The 15533-nt window shown below is 47.6% G+C and overlaps 1 protein-coding gene across 1 annotated transcript; it reads right to left on the bottom strand.

The window, feature by feature from the left end:
- Positions 1-4280: 4280 nt before the first annotated feature.
- Positions 4281-14578, bottom strand: LOC146178408 (uncharacterized). Its single transcript, XM_084579754.1, has 3 exons — positions 14429-14578; positions 6719-7021; positions 4281-4475 (listed from the first exon to the last, which is right to left on the bottom strand). Exons 1-3 carry the CDS (start codon positions 14576-14578, stop codon positions 4281-4283), a joined length of 648 nt encoding a protein of 215 aa, XP_084435880.1.
- Between the last annotated feature and the right edge of the window lie 955 nt (positions 14579-15533).

Below are 15533 nucleotides of genomic sequence, written 5' to 3' on the forward strand. Positions count from 1 at the left end.
CATGGTGTGGTCTTCTACGACACGCCGTATGGTAGGGGCCAAAGACGGAGCCGTGTCCGGAACGAGGCGGCCAGCATCTTGTAATTGAGGAATCGGGGACAGCTGGCAAGCGACCTCATCACGAACGAAGGCTTTGATTTGTTGAATCAAAGGGCTGTCTTCTGATGGAGTAGAACCGCCCATGGCTATAGTGTAGAGATGGTGTCGTCGCAAAACGCCGCACCGCCAGGTAAAAGCGCGCTGCTCACGGCGGAGCTCGTCGTAGCTCTGGCAGAGCTTGATCACGTCGCTGAGGGTGGCAGGCTTTTCACCCAGAGAACTTGACGCGCATTCTTAAAAATGCCTTTCATGATGTTTTTAAACTTATCCGCTTCGGACATAAGTGGGTGAACACGTTTGCACAGGTCAATGGTGTCTTCAATATAACTGGCGAAGATCTCTTCGGCATCCTCAGCGGCTAACGCAAGCATTGTTCTGCCCGGAGCTTGTGAACTGCAAGAAGCCTGAGCTCTTCGGCAAAATTCTTAAATGCAGACCAAGATGGCAGGTCTTGCCTCATGGTTGCGAAACCAGGGGTTCGCTACTTCAGTAAGATAGATTACATTGTTTAGCTTGATCGTGTCGTTCCACTTGTTGTAACTACTAACACGCTCATACGCCGACAACCAATCGTCGATGTCTTGGTCGGCCGTGCCACTGAATAGGCATGGATCACGCTGCCGTAGAACGCCAGAACACGGGACCGTGGTGGGGACGGGCGACGATGTCGAGGTGCTCTCGTCCGGCATGGTGTACGCAGAGGGCAATGTGCGGCTTCTTAATTCCAAGGTGGATGGGAACGCACCCAGCACCTCCACCAATTATAGGCGTGTGTTTATTCAGGCGACCCAGATGAAACTAGCTGCTCAAGATGAACTTGAGGCAGTGCGTCAGGCGTAGCGAACCACGAAGACAACGGCCAACTTCCTCCTCGGGCGCACCAGCACGCTATGCATGCCAGTGACTATAGCGATGAAGGTTAGCACACTACAATTGAAATGTATATTGGGCAACTTATAAGCGACGTTATAATTGTGAGAGGCGTATACAGACGCATGATGCCGGCATAGGGAGTTTGTAGTGCTCCTTTTCTAGTATTAATTCCTTTTACTTTTCCCTTCGCCCTCGATTACGCAGGTCTGAAGTTGTCAAGCACATGGCGATCCACGCAGACAAGCGGACCTTCGTGTGTGATTTGTGTCAGAAAGGCTTCTCCCGCGCGGACAAACTCAAAGCTCACCTGAGGACCCACTCCGAAGAAAAGCCCTACGCCTGCGGGAAGTGCGGCAAGAGCTTCAGGGAGCGCATCCATGCTACCAGGCACGAGGATGTGGTGCACTACCGCAAGTACCCGCTGCACTGCCCCCAATGCGGGGCTGGCGCCGAGGACGTTAATAAGCTCAGGATTCACAGGTGCAAACTGCCGGGCACAAAGGCACTGCAGAAACCCTCTGGAAACTGAATGCAATGCAGGCGACGGTTTCGCTGTTTACGAAATGGTTCCGCTGCTGACCGATGTTTCCCGAGCCCGTCAGTGCCGTGGTTTTGAAGTGCCTCCATATGTTCAATAAAAATTATCTCTAAGTATATTTTTGTTCAATTGATCATTTTTCTGTGAATTTCATATATTGTTCTTTTTTGTAATAGCTACAAGAGTCAAACAGGAATTTCGCAGGGACCGCTTTTGTTGGCGATGAAGGGAAACACATAGGGCGACGCGTCTATCATTCTGTGAGTGAGTGAGTGAGTGAGTGAGTGAGTGAGTGAGTGAGTGAGTGAGTGAGTGAGTGAGTGAGTGAGTGAGTGAGTGAGTGAGTGAGTGAGTGAGTGAGTGAGTGAGTGAGTGAGTGAGTGTGAGTGAGTGTGAGTGAGTGTGAGTGAGTGTGAGTGAGAGTGAGAGTGAGTGAGTGAGAGTGAGAGTGAGTCAGTGTGAGAGTGTGAGAGTGTGAGTGACTGAGTGTGAGAGTGTGAGTGAGTAAGTGGAGTGTAGTGAGTGAGAAGGGCTGTTCTCTACCAAGAAAGGGCTGTTTTCTACCCAAGGTCCCCTCTCTGGAGGAGAGGCGCCATGGGGCAGGTGAGAATCCGCTTCAGATGCGAGCCAAAATCCCCTGGATCTCGGCGGCCTCTTCAGCCGGTCGAACAGCTAGTAGCTGATGTTCCGGGGCTGGACTTTCCAGCAAAGCCTCCCAGGCTTCTCTGCTTTCAATTTTGTTTGCCCTGCCTGGGGATTGCAAACACTCCCATATTATATGGTTCAGGGTGCCCCTCTGCCCGCAACTCCTGCAGCTCTCATCTTCAAAAGCAGGGAATATATATTTAAGACCAGATTTGGATGAACATCTGCTTGCAGACACCCCCATGCCATCATCCCTTCTCTGATGTAACCTTCCTCAGCTTGCTCATTCCGACCTGCTCGGTAGTCGAGATCTCGAGCCAGGTTGTGAGTAGCCTCGTTGCCCCTAACAGATTCGTGCGCCGGTGTGCAAATCAGATTAACTGTCCTCTCCAATTCTTTTTCTCTTAGAATTTTGAGTGCCATGGGAGATATCCTCCCACTACCAAAATTTTGAATTGCAGTTTTACTGTCGCTCAACACATACGTAGCCTTTGTGCCGACGCAAGCAAGAGCTATTGCAACCTCCTCTGCCACATCAATATCACTTTTAATCGATAGTGCCGAGATCGAGCCCCCTCCCCCGTCAACCATTACCGCTAAGGTGCCTTCCCCCCTTTTTCCGCCCGCCGCATCTACAAATGGCGATCCGCTCCCTCGGCTTCCTTGAATATATGCGTTCCAGAGTCTCGGCCCTTTTCTGCCTTCTCTATTGTATTCCAGGTGCATGTTTCTCGGCAATGGGGGGTCTTGAATACACTCTCGTACCTTCCACCCTATGATGGCCTGTGCCCTTTCCCCTAACTGGATTCAGCCCCGCGTTTTCCAAAATTACCCTCCCCACCCTTGTGGTGCTGAGCCTTTCTAGCTGCGAGACATTTACTGCCTCAATCAGTTCCGCCAAAGTATTATGCATTCCCATAGCCAACAATCTCTGTGTGGATGCCGTCATAGGCAGCCCCAAAGCCCTCTTGATACACCTTCTCATAAGCGCATCAATTTTGCTCCTTTCTGTCGCCTTTAAGTTCAATTAAGGTGTCACATATCTCACTCTACTCGTGATAAAGTTGCGTTAAAAACCATTTGTAGAAGGCACATCAAAAGCCTACTTACTTCTGTATGAGATATGCACGCCAAAACACAACACACTTCACGCAAGCACATTTAGCCTTCGCCGAAACCTGATCACACGCACCCCACCGCGTAAACGGCCATGTGAAAATTAAAAAGTAAGGTAGCCTGGGTAGCTACCGGCGGCCTCATGACGGTGAAATGGTTTGTTTCAGTTAAATTTTTATAAAGCAGTTCAGTGTAATTTTAATTTTAGAGTTCGCCGAAACCTGATCACACGCACCCCACCGCGTAAACGGCCATGTGAAAATTAAAAAGTAAGGTAGCATGGGTAGCTACCGGCGGCCTCATGACGGTGAAATGGTTTGTTTCAGTTAAATTTTTATAAAGCAGTTCAGTGTAATTTTAATTTTAGAGTTATTTTTGGTGCTTTATTTAGGTGTTTGCTTACATCTGCACGCTTGTGTATAAAATGCTACGAAGTTACACAGCCCCACATCCTGCATTAAGTCATATCCTCGCCCGTAATACCCTAAGGCATATTCTTCAACCATAGCACCCCTCTGGTATGCAAGAAGGGATTTGCAATGACACGAAAACCCAAGACGCAGGGTGTAAGCGTGTCTTGATAAAAAAAATGCCCAAAAAGGTGCTCTTGTTTTTGTAGCTAAGAGAGGACTGCGGGAGCGGTGAGCACGCCAGAGGGAACCTCCCCTTCCTAACCCGTCTCAAGAGGTCACCCAATACTTGTCCACAATGGGTCTCCGAAATATTCGTCACTGAGAACCACTGGTTTGATAAACGTCTGTAAGCTGAGAATGTGAGCAAGTAGAGCAAGTGCAGAAGTTTCTCAGACTTTTTTCGAGCGCGGTAAACACACAATACCTGCAAGATTGTATACGTTTCGTCGCAGACACGTGGTTCAATTATGATGTGGCACGCATGCCGTTACCTCATCCGAAGAGTTTTTGGGTTGACCGTTCGCCCGCCTGACTCCGTGACAGGTACCAGGACGTAAAAAATTCAATTAGAGGGTGTACATAAGCGTGAATGTATTTTAGAAAAGGTTGAACGCGGCGGCGGAGGCCGTGCGTGCGACCTCGGACTCGACGTGCGGCCTCAGGAGCGGGAACAGGCAGCGCCAAACGGTGGCCGTGTCCTGGTCCGAGTCCAGGTAGATTGCACACGCCAAGGATTCGAACAGGTCAGCCAGAGGCTTCGGAGGACAGGCACCTCTCTCTCCTGGATATTGCTGATTTGCAAGTGAAAGGGAAAGAAAAGAGGAAGAAGGCGCTGAAACAGCGGAACTAAGTTAACTATAGCAAAGCAGCAAGGCCCGATGTTGGGCCTAATTTACTCTCCTGCAGCAATGAGAACGGAACAAGGGTTAAGGGCCTGGGCGTCTCAGTTCACAAGCCAAACCAACTTCTTCTTTTGAGCAGTGGGAGGCTATACTGGCCAGCTCAGACCCGTTAACGCAAGTTCTGGCTACTGAGTGGGCTCAAAAAGTCGCCGAGAGCAACGTTCTTGAGGCCATCTAAGTGTAGCGCCCACAAATCGCTCATTGCTGACAATAAATGTTTTCCAATCCAATCCTCGTCTGGGCAGCGCGCTCATCACGTCAAGGGTTTAAGATGCACTTTTGCTCCCGAAGAAAAAGCGAAGCAGGGAAAAGACAGGAACAGGGAAATGAGCGATGAATGCTTCGTTGGGTAATAATTTCTATGAACCTAAAACCGGTGGTCCCATCCCCTGAAAAATAAATTTAAAATGCCGAAGCAGCAAGGTAAACTACAACCAGTATGTCTTTAACAGGCTCTAGAGGCGGGCCAAACCTGGAACTTAGATCTAAATATTCTGTTAAATATTTGATGAGGAATGATGGCATTACTATAGAGGAGATGGAAAACACATTCCTTTACATATTGGCCTGTCGTGAAAATCGCAATACGATTACATTTGTGGAATTAAGACATGCAGACAAATCAATACCGAGGACCGATTCTAGAGACCTCGAGAATTACGACTGGCCCCCTTTTTCAAACGATGAGCAGTGCGCTTATTCATACTGCTACCTTGCGTCACCACTTAGAGACAAGTATTCATACCAAGACAAATATAGTTGATTGCAGAAATAAACTACGTGGATAACCTATTACCAGGAGAAAGCACTGAACAGAGACAGTAAACATTTAGCACGAAGCATCACAAGTTATGAGTCTATTAAGCATGACACCTTGGAAATGAAGCTCGAATTACAAGAAAGTGCTAAACTGCTTTGTGGTGTTTTCTGGGTACAATGATCCTTGTACATTTCACATAAGCCTTATCAGACACAAAGGGAAGATTAAGCAAAGAGGAAGAAACGTTTCTTGTACATCAGGTGCAACGAAACGCCTTCCATCAGAAGCTACGGTGCGTATGTCAAGCATCAAGCTTGGCCTGCGACTCTTTTGGGATCTCAATGTTTTATGCCATAAAAATAGTGTTAAAGTTTGGAGGCCTCCGAGTAACGCTGCCCGACGCATCCAGTAATATTTCTTACCAGTAATTCCTTCACTGACCTCTTGATAGTAGCCGGCCATTGCTGCTTACTATGCATAGGCTCACTATTGACGTAAGCAACCCAAGGAAGATGTTTTGGATAGCTTGAAGAGAGAGAGAGAGCAAATGATGTCTGACTTGCAACTTTTTGAACACCTGCCATGCCGCTGTGCTGGTCTCCCGTTTATTCCTTCACAGGGTAATTCAGGCATCGCCGTCGAGGTAATGCGCATCGATTTTGACGTGCCGCTAACACGAGGGATCAAAACCAAGAAATCAAACATCATAACAGATGACTGACATGCATATTACCAATTTCTTGTTGGCATCCAAAATATTCATTTCCTGAGAAGGAGTCTGTCGAGTCATATTTTTATATAACGCTAAGACAATTCAGCGCGCTTCAACTTGTCTGGAACGGCTCTATGAAACGCTACTGGCACAGAGATGTTAGGTTATTTTTTAAACCAGAAAATCAAATATAAATTTATTGTTGAGGGAACCACTTGATTGTTCGGATTCTGGGAATGAATGGCACTTTCAGTGAAGGGTTTTCTGAAGACGGTGGGGGGCAACTCAGGCCAAGTATGCTACGATTCGTTCAGTCGGATATGCTTTCGCAGGTCAAACAGCCTTAAAACGCAACCCTTAGCTTCAATGGCCTGTGTGATTGCCTTTTTTTATATGAAGTAACAATTTTTCAGTCTATTCTTTTTTTGAAATACAGCCTGGGTGAGAGATACATTTTTATTTCGAAGGTGCATTCCCAATCGGATCACTGACTTTGAGCAAGAGATTAGATATATTCTTTTAAACAGCCCTTCGTGACTACTAACTCTTATAAGTACATCAAAATCTGCACTGCAATCTTTCCCACAGCCTAAACTTCGTCCTAAATATTATTACATGTAATGCTCCTTATATGCTACTATTGACGAAGCTCGCACTCACCCCGTTGCCAATGCTTCTGACGTACCCCACGATGGCCTCGCTAAGAGCAGCCGATCCGCTGCGGAAGTGGCGCTGCCAGCCGTGGCGCGCCACTACGAAGCCGAAAAGGCGGTTGCACTCGACGCGGGAGCGCGTCTGCGTGAGGGCGCCTGAGCTCAGCGGATGAAGGCAGCCGTAGAGGTGAATGGACAGCAGTGCCTTGAGAACCGCGTCCCCCAGAAAATCCATGGGGCGCATGCAGCCCGGGACCACACGCGCTGCCTCTGGACACGTGTCGTGCGTGAACGCCTGCAGCATGAAGCCCTGCACGCCATACCAGCCGGCCGCGCTGCACTCAATTATTGCAGCCTTTTAACAACGATGCTTGGTGGTCGGCGCAAGTTTTTCAATGTCAGTGGCGGTTAGGCCGCGGGGACTCTGTCGAGAGGGGAAGGGCAGAGAGGTAAACCTTGTCTTCTGCAGCCGTCAACTGCGTTCTGGCCCAAATTCACATGCTATCAAAGCCCTCAGAAAAGCTCGGATATCCGGATAATTTTACATAGCTTTATAGAGCCATACACAGGAGCTATGAATATGGTTAGGTTAGGAAATATCCACACCACCCTTGTCATCACCCCGTTGCCGGTCATCTGATCACGAGGTTCAAAACTCGGTGGAGACACTTACACCTCACTTAAGTGCGGTAAGGCGAAAGCCTTTCCTCCGCCTGAAATTTGCTGCTCTTAAACTCATTTGCTTTTTTGTTTTTTTCTTTCTTGCTTGCTAACTTTTCCTTTTTTCGCTTTTTTTTTTAACTCTGTGTTCTCTTTGAACTGTTTTTTCCTGTTTTTTTTTTCTCTTTTACTATTTTTCCCCATTTAATCTTGACTGTTTTCGACGTTATATAGCAATGACGAGGCCTGAGAAAGCTTTGTCTTGTTTTCTCTCTTTTTTTCACACAATTTGTATGTAATTTGGACGTCCCTGGTTGTTTTGACGTTTACGTGATGATATCGAGCTACATGGCTATTTGGACGTCGAATTGACTTTTTTGGCTCTAATTAATTAGCTATTTAGTCATCATCAGCAATATTTTTTACATAGAGAAATTTTTCACCTTCTACCTCATACAAGCATTCTTTAGCTCATCAATCACGTCATTCTTTGACAGGGACGGTGTGACACACTCTGTGAACGTATACTTTCTTCGCACACCCATGAGCCTATTAACCGTGGGGTGGTGCAGTGGTTAGGGCGCCCGGCTACTGTGCCCAAAGATGCGGGATCGAATCCCTCCCGCTGCGGCCGCTTTTCGCTGGAGGCGCCCGTGTGCTGTGCGATGTCAGTACACTTTAATGAACCCCAAGTGGTCGAAATTTCCGGAGTCCTCCACTACGGCATCTCTCGTGCCTTGAGTCGTTTTGGGACATTAAACCCACAAACAAACAAAACAAAACAAAACGTGAGCCTATAAAAGCTTTCGCCTTAATGCACACTGCATTAACTGCTCTGTGGGTCACAAGCGAATTGGGGCGAACTAGGCAACGTCAATCAGTCCAACGGAAGCATGATCATGTGGCTTGCGTTGTTCATAGTGCCATGAACCATTCAAAACTTAATTTCTTCTTTTTCTACAGCCGCCGATATGTGGCCTAATCACTGCGATTCTAGCGTACGAATCAATTATGTATTCTTTGTTTGTTCATTTCTTTTGTCGCGAAGCGCCTTATCATTTTCCTCGTCCCGCAAGATGCGCCGAGGTGCATCTCGAAGATACCAGCAATGTGTGTATGTTTTTACAATGTTCCAGGGTACGCTTTAGTCACGGGTTGCGGTTTCCTCTCGATCTTTCTTTGCAGCCTTTAAATCGAGCGCTGACGCGTGCAACGGGTATTCGTTTATGGACGACCGCTGAGCACGATTGTTGCTACCGCTGCCGCCAAGTCGTTCAGCTGTTCAGTTCTTTTACGGGCGCAGTTAAGCCAAATAAAGAGTTGATTCCTGTGAAGATCGTCTCCTCATTTATTGCCGACGGCATTTTCACCACCACGTGACATTTGGTGAAGGTGCTGATTCCCTGATGACTGATGACAGCTGGCCACTTACTGATCAATAGTATGGCGCATCCAGGGCCAGAAGAATCGCTTGAGTGCGGTCCAAAGTTCTCGCAGATACAAGATTTCCCGAAGCTGGACCGTCATACACGACGCGTAAAACAGAAACACGGAGGTTTTCAGGTACTACCAGCAGGAACCGACGGCCGGTGCCTGAGTAAACCTTCTTACCCAGCGTCTAGCAGACCATCACGTAAATAAAACTATTTGAGGTTGGGTTTAGGGCAACATTCAAGAATAACTCCAGGTACTGGTCGTTGTGTTGCTCAATTCTGAAGGCGCATTTGTCGGGAAAGCTCGCAGATAAAGCAGCTATGTAATGGTCGAAGTTGTCCGCGTCTCATTCCGTCGTGGCAAGTGGCAACCGGGAGAGGCAGCCTGCATCTGCGTACTTGGGAACGCAGCGCAGAACAGGACGCAACACAAGAGAACGAAAGTTTTTAAACGGTAAACTCACAATCGAAATCGTTGCACTCGTGGCCTCTAAAGCCATTTTGGAAATACCGTCAACAGACACATGGATCTTATTTTGGCATAATCACGAAAGGAGGTATTTCTGCGAATAGCGTTCGTAATCTAGCGGCTTCACCTCTCTCGGTCGCGGCACCTAGTTTTCCGGAGGTGGTGACTGGGAGCTACGCTGCGGGGATGTATAGCGCCGAGCACGAAACGTGAGCGGTGGGGTCAGACGCCCGTCGGAAGCTGGAGAATGATTGTGTCCGCCACCAGGCTGAAACTGGCCGTGTGGAGGAGGTGGCCAGTACTGAGAAAATCAACTGGCAGATCACTGGTCACGCCTGCGTACGCTGCTCTGTCCCACCGTGATGGTGGACGACGGCAGCATTGACTTGAAATATGGCTCGGGGTGTCGCTCCGTTAACAGACGGGAGTAGGGCGGAGAAGGGATTGATCCTGAAAGGACTCAGTGTCAGGGTGTCGGTAATAACCAGAGTCAACCGGGTCTATAAACATTTGTGCTCGCCTAGGTCTTCGCGGGCGAAGGTCGTTACGTTGATCAGGATGCCCAGAAGAAACAGGGCTTGCGAAATGTTGCCACGACTATTCATCGGAAGAGGCAGCGTGTACTGCGTGAACAGAAGAAAACTCAAGCTGATATTGCAGCGTGTAGGCAAGTTCGGACGAAAAAGATGGGTGCAAAAATACTGGTGAGGTGTGACCACCGTGCGAATCGAGCCGGAAGACTCCTTCACGAAGGATTTGCCGGATAGTCGTAGTAAGGTCTGCGGAGACATGCTCGACAACGCTTGCGACGGTTATCATATTGGCCAAGCTTCCAGAGTTAGGTGTTATATTAGACGGGTCTTGAGTTCTTCGAATGTGCGGGTGTGCCGTAGGATAGCGTAGAGAGTAGAGAGATCGCTTTTTTCAATCAGAAAGTTTTAAATGTCATCCGCAATATCCTTCAGAAGGTGTCCGACTTTGTCCTCATCCGACATGCGAGTGTCGATTCCGCAGTTTGAGTACGTCTTCGGTATATGTAGTGCAGGTCCCGCCGGGTAGTTGAGCACGATGAACGAGGGTCTGCACGGCCCGCTTCTTGCGCGCGGAAGAGTCGCCGCAACACTGACAAAGCGCTGCCCTGTCGTCAGCGCGTCCTCGTGGTTTTCATAGCAACTAAGGGCGGTCTCGGTCAGGAAGAAAACGACATTGTCGAGATGAATGGTGGAGCCCCAATGATTGTAGCGGCTTACCCGTTGATAGTGGCGGTGTCAAATGTCAACGTCCTCTCCAGCTGCGCCAGCGAAAGGGCGGGGCTCCCGTTATGGTGTGTGGAGTGGCGAGCACACAGCTAGACTCAGTCGGCAGTGGCATGGTAACGAGTACAGGAGGGAGTCCAGCAAGGCGGCGGCTACGACGAGGCTCCAGAGGCACGTTGATGGCGGGACCATGCCGCGGGATCGAAACCGCACTCTCCACCAAAATTAAACACTCTTGACATCCTCACGGTATGAAGAAGCACTGAACAAAGGTAAATGGGGTACGCCTCAGTTCGCAGGTCGAGCCAACGTTTCGACAAGTGGACTTGTCTTCGTCTGGGCAAAGCGATCATCACTGGCAGGGGTTTAAATACGCTTTTGCTTCCGAAGAAGAAAAGCTGGGGAGGGGAAAGTGGGTGAGAAGAAAGTAGGTCATGAAGTGAAAACAAAAAAAAAATCTTCAGTATGCATTTCTCAGGTAGAAACCAGAGATCGTGGCCTGCAAAAGAAGTAAAAGCGGCAGTACCAGGAAAAACTACAATACCGGGTAAATGATTATTCACCACTTAAGCGGGTTTGGTGCAGATACACCTTACAAAGGGACAGACTTTGCAAAGAGCCCTGATAAGGCATATATCTAAGGGGGACAATTCTTAAAACTTTCTGCAAAGGTGTGTGTGTGTGGGGGGAGGGGGAGGTGGGGAGTACAAAGTCACAGGATAATAACCGCACAGGGAACCCCAACTGACATGAAAAAAAAAATTTCGAGGACAAATTCAAGCAACAAGTGATAAGGAGGAAATGTGTTTAGAGGAACATGTACAGGTTAGGCTTTTCGGAAGGGAATAGAGTGTACATGCGTTGTGAATAAACTGTACAATAAGCTATGTGGGATTGTTTTCCCGAATAGTTATGATGCAGAGGGAATATACTTATGGGATTCTAACGTTCCCTTAGATATATTTATTCCTGCTGGTTCCAATGTTCTAAATTTATGAATTAGATATGCCTCTATATTTTCTGTCCCTTGCAGATTTAAAGCCTGACTGGAGAATATATAATTTATTTTCTTCGAACTTATGGTCTTTATGATTGAAATGCTGGGAAACTGCTTTCGGGAGGTTTTGCCTGCGTCTGCCCGATTTCCATTAAGCCTTATGTTCACTGGTTGCCCTGTCTCTCCGATGTACTGTTTGTGACAGAAGGAGCATTCTAGAAGGTAGATAACGTTTGAAGATGTGCAGCTAAAGCCTGATTTTATGTGAAGAATGAAATCGCTTGCATTACTTTTAACCGTGGTGTCTTTTTGCATATGACTGCACGTCTTACATCTAGGTCGAGAGCAAGGGTGTGGTTGTGTTGGATTCTTGTTGTCGAGTTTAGAATATACTAAAATATCTCTGAGGTTTGCGTTACGTTTGTATATTACCCTTGGTGCCTCCGGAAATATTTTCTTCAGGCGTCCATTACACGTTAGCATGGATTGGTATTTCCGCAGAATATTGTTTATGTTTGGAAGGGCATTGGAGTATTTAGTTACAAAAGAAGGCTGGCGTTCAGTATTGGCCTTTGGTCGTTTCGTGAGCACGTCGTTGCGGTTTAATGTGCTTGCTTTTTCGAGGGCCATAATAAGGGAGTTACCGGGATACTTTCTCTGGATTAGTGTTGCTTTCAATGAATGTAGTTTGTTTAGGTAGTCACTATTCTCGCTACATATTCTTCTAAGCCGTGTCGCCTGTCCTACAAATATTCCTTGGTTACAATGTCTTGGATGAGGACTTGTAAAATCTAGGTATTGTTGCTTATACCTTGGCTTTAAGTACAAAGAAGTTTTAAGTTTTCCCTTTTCCACTGACAACGTGGTGTCGAAAAAGTCGGCTTTTAATTGCGACGACTGACAAGTGAATTTAATGCTAGTGTGATGATTATGAAGATGCGAGACGAACGACTGAAGTGATTCTGATCCATGCTGCCATATCATGAAAATATTGTCAATATAGCGAAGGTATATAAGTGGCTTTTTCGGAAATGAATTTAGTATATTGGATTCTAGAAGTCCCATGAATATATTCGCGTAAGTCGCCGCGAATGGAGTACCCATGCTGGTTCCAAATATCTGCAAATAATAGGATGAATCGAACTGGAAATATCCTCACGTAACACAACTTTACTGATACAAAAGTACGGCGCCCACGAGCCAGGCGACATCTCAACTTACAGCCGCTTCTTCTTCATCCTCGTACACCGACTTCATCATCACGAATCTGGTCTATAACAATATTGGCGCAATACCGATAATTACCAAAAACCACAATAAATAGCCTTATTGCAATTAGTAATTAATAAAAAGTAATACCAACTATTGCGATCACTTATTATTAGTATTAACATTTAATATCAGTACCAATTAGCATAGAGGTCTAACAAAATACTAATTACCATTACTTGAAACTATCGGGCGGGTCCGATTCTGCAGTGCAGGCGTGACTGCTTAATCGCAAGGTAAATTCCGTGTACCTACTCATCCCTAATATCTTACCGAGCTAAAGCAAGTGCGATAAGAAACTCAGACATTACATATTTAGCAAATGGAAGTTTTATTACTTTTACGCCAATGCCATTGAGACTGCCAGGTAGAACGAGAGGAAGAAGATGGCTTACACGGTATGAAGGAGCCCTGAACAAGGGTAGAGGGGGGAAACCTCAGTGCGCAGGTCGAGCATCAAAACTACTGTGCCACCACGAAAGGTCTTGGAGATTTTGCTGTAACGTGCGATAAAATTATAACCATGTGGGGAAGTCAACTTGTCGAAACGTTGGCTCGACCTGCGCACTGAGGTTCCCCCCCTCTACCCTTGTTCAGTACTCCTTCATTTACGACTGCCGTGGTTTCAAAACTATGTTTATGGGGATTCAATTGGATACTTTTGAAATGTCTGTTCAAAGGCTACGGATCACAAACATCATCGACGAGTCCAGAAAAGCATTAAAACAAAATCGACACACAACATTTTGCAAGGCAAAGCTCTAGACGCGACCTTTAAATTCAGCGGCAAGCAGGGCAACCGCTGCGCGCAACAAATAATGGTTTGGTTTGGTTTGCGGGGTTTAACGTCCCAAAGCGACTGAGGCTATGAGAGACGCCGTAGCGGAGCACTCCGGAAATTTCGACCACCTGGGGTTCTTTAACGTGCACTGACATCGTACAGCACACGGGCGCCTTGCTTTTCGCCGCCACCGAAAAGCGGCCGCCGAGGCCGGCATTCGATCCCGCATCCTTGGGAACAGTAGTCGAGCGTCGTAACCACTGCGCCACCCCGGCGGGGCCAACAAATAATGATCAAGCCCAAGCAAACGTAAGGCCATGTGCAATCGATTAAATGTCTTAAAGGTTCCAGACCACTCCTTTGGCTGACAAGGTATGTATGTTACTGTGGTGCCATTGGAGACGTTCTTACGGCCTGTGCAGTTCAACGTCCTCAAATGAGAATTGAGCACCCGGAGAAGCCGTAAGTACTAGATGTCTCCGGGTTCATCCAGACCACATGGGATTCTAACTCAGCACAACACATGGGCATTTTTGTGTACATTCCTTCGAAACGCGGCCGGTTTCTGTAACCACATCCGTGTGGTAAGCAGGCGAGCACCAAAACCACTGTGCCACCACGAAAGGTCTTGGAGATTTTGCTGTAACGTGCGATAAAATTATAACCATGTGGGGTAGTCCATAACATAATAGCAGCTGTATGGCCGATCACTCTGCCGTCAACAACCAAGTCCTGGAGCAATCGTAAGCAAGCGGATCCAGTCGTGAGACCTTCTTTGTAGGTACTGCACTACTGTTTCAGTGCACGTTATTGGCTCATGCTATGCAGTGCGTGCCGGGAACCGTCGCTTACTTTGTCTCGGAAGGTGTAGTTGATCATTTCCTCGACCTCCCGCAGTGGCTGGGCTGCCTCGAGAAGCGCCGGATCCTGGGGATTCCAGTACTCGCGAGGCACCGGCCTCGTCCACGCAAAAAAGCTGCTGGACACCTTGGACACGGCCATGGGGATTCCACACAGCTGTAGCAAAGCTTCTTCGCAAGCAACAGAAGCGGTCGCACGCGACAGTGTCTCATGTGGAGAGGAAGATGAAGCGGAAGCAGTTGCAGTGCGGCAGTCTGCTCCTAGACTGAACAATAAAGACCACGCACGTTTGTTTCCCATATGGAAGCTACAGCAAAAGATTAGAATAGATAGATGTATTTATTGAAAGGAAGAGGCAGAGAGGTTGGCCGGAATTAATCAAATCTGGCCTGCTACTCTGCACTGGTGAAGGGGAAGGAGAGAAAAAAGAAGGTCATGATGGGTGACGATGTGGGAGAAGGCATATGAAATACATATACAGATACAGTAGCTTGTTTTACAAGCGCGAATCAAGTCCGCTGGCGCACAAAAAACGGCAAAGAGCACGAACTGCCTGGACACCCTTCCCCTTGTCCTGCCAAGCGCCCAGCAGCAGTTCCTCCGACAGAGGCCTCTTGTCTAAACGCTTCAAAGAAGCCGCTAGCACACTTCTTTCGCGCGCATACGCTGGGCACACCAATAATATATGGTCCACAGTCTCTGGGATGCCACAAGTTGAACATTCCGGCGAGTCCATCTGTCCAATTAAATGTAAGTACTTGTGCGTGAAAGCCACGTTTAAACGAAGTCTATGTAGTAAGCATGCCTGATGACGCGGAATATCACGCGGTACATAAAATTTTAATGTTTGATCGAGCCTTCTTAGACGAATGTGTCGGGCGTCTGGCTGGGCCCAGTAAGCTGCTGTAGCATTATTCATACAACTCGTAAGAAGGCACGTCGTGTCACCTCTTGAAAAAGGCACAGCTGTTTGGAGGCCATTGATGAGTGCGCTTTTCGCTTCAAAATCGGCCTGTTCATTCCCATGGAGCCCGCAGTGGGCAGGGATCCATTGAAACATTATCATGTGGCCTTGCAGCTGGGCAGATGTGAGGAG

The sequence above is a fragment of the Amblyomma maculatum genome, chromosome 9 (genome assembly GCF_055883805.1).
Source record: "Amblyomma maculatum isolate TAMU_Amacu chromosome 9, ASM5588380v1, whole genome shotgun sequence".
Classification (NCBI taxonomy): Eukaryota; Metazoa; Arthropoda; class Arachnida; order Ixodida; family Ixodidae; genus Amblyomma; species Amblyomma maculatum.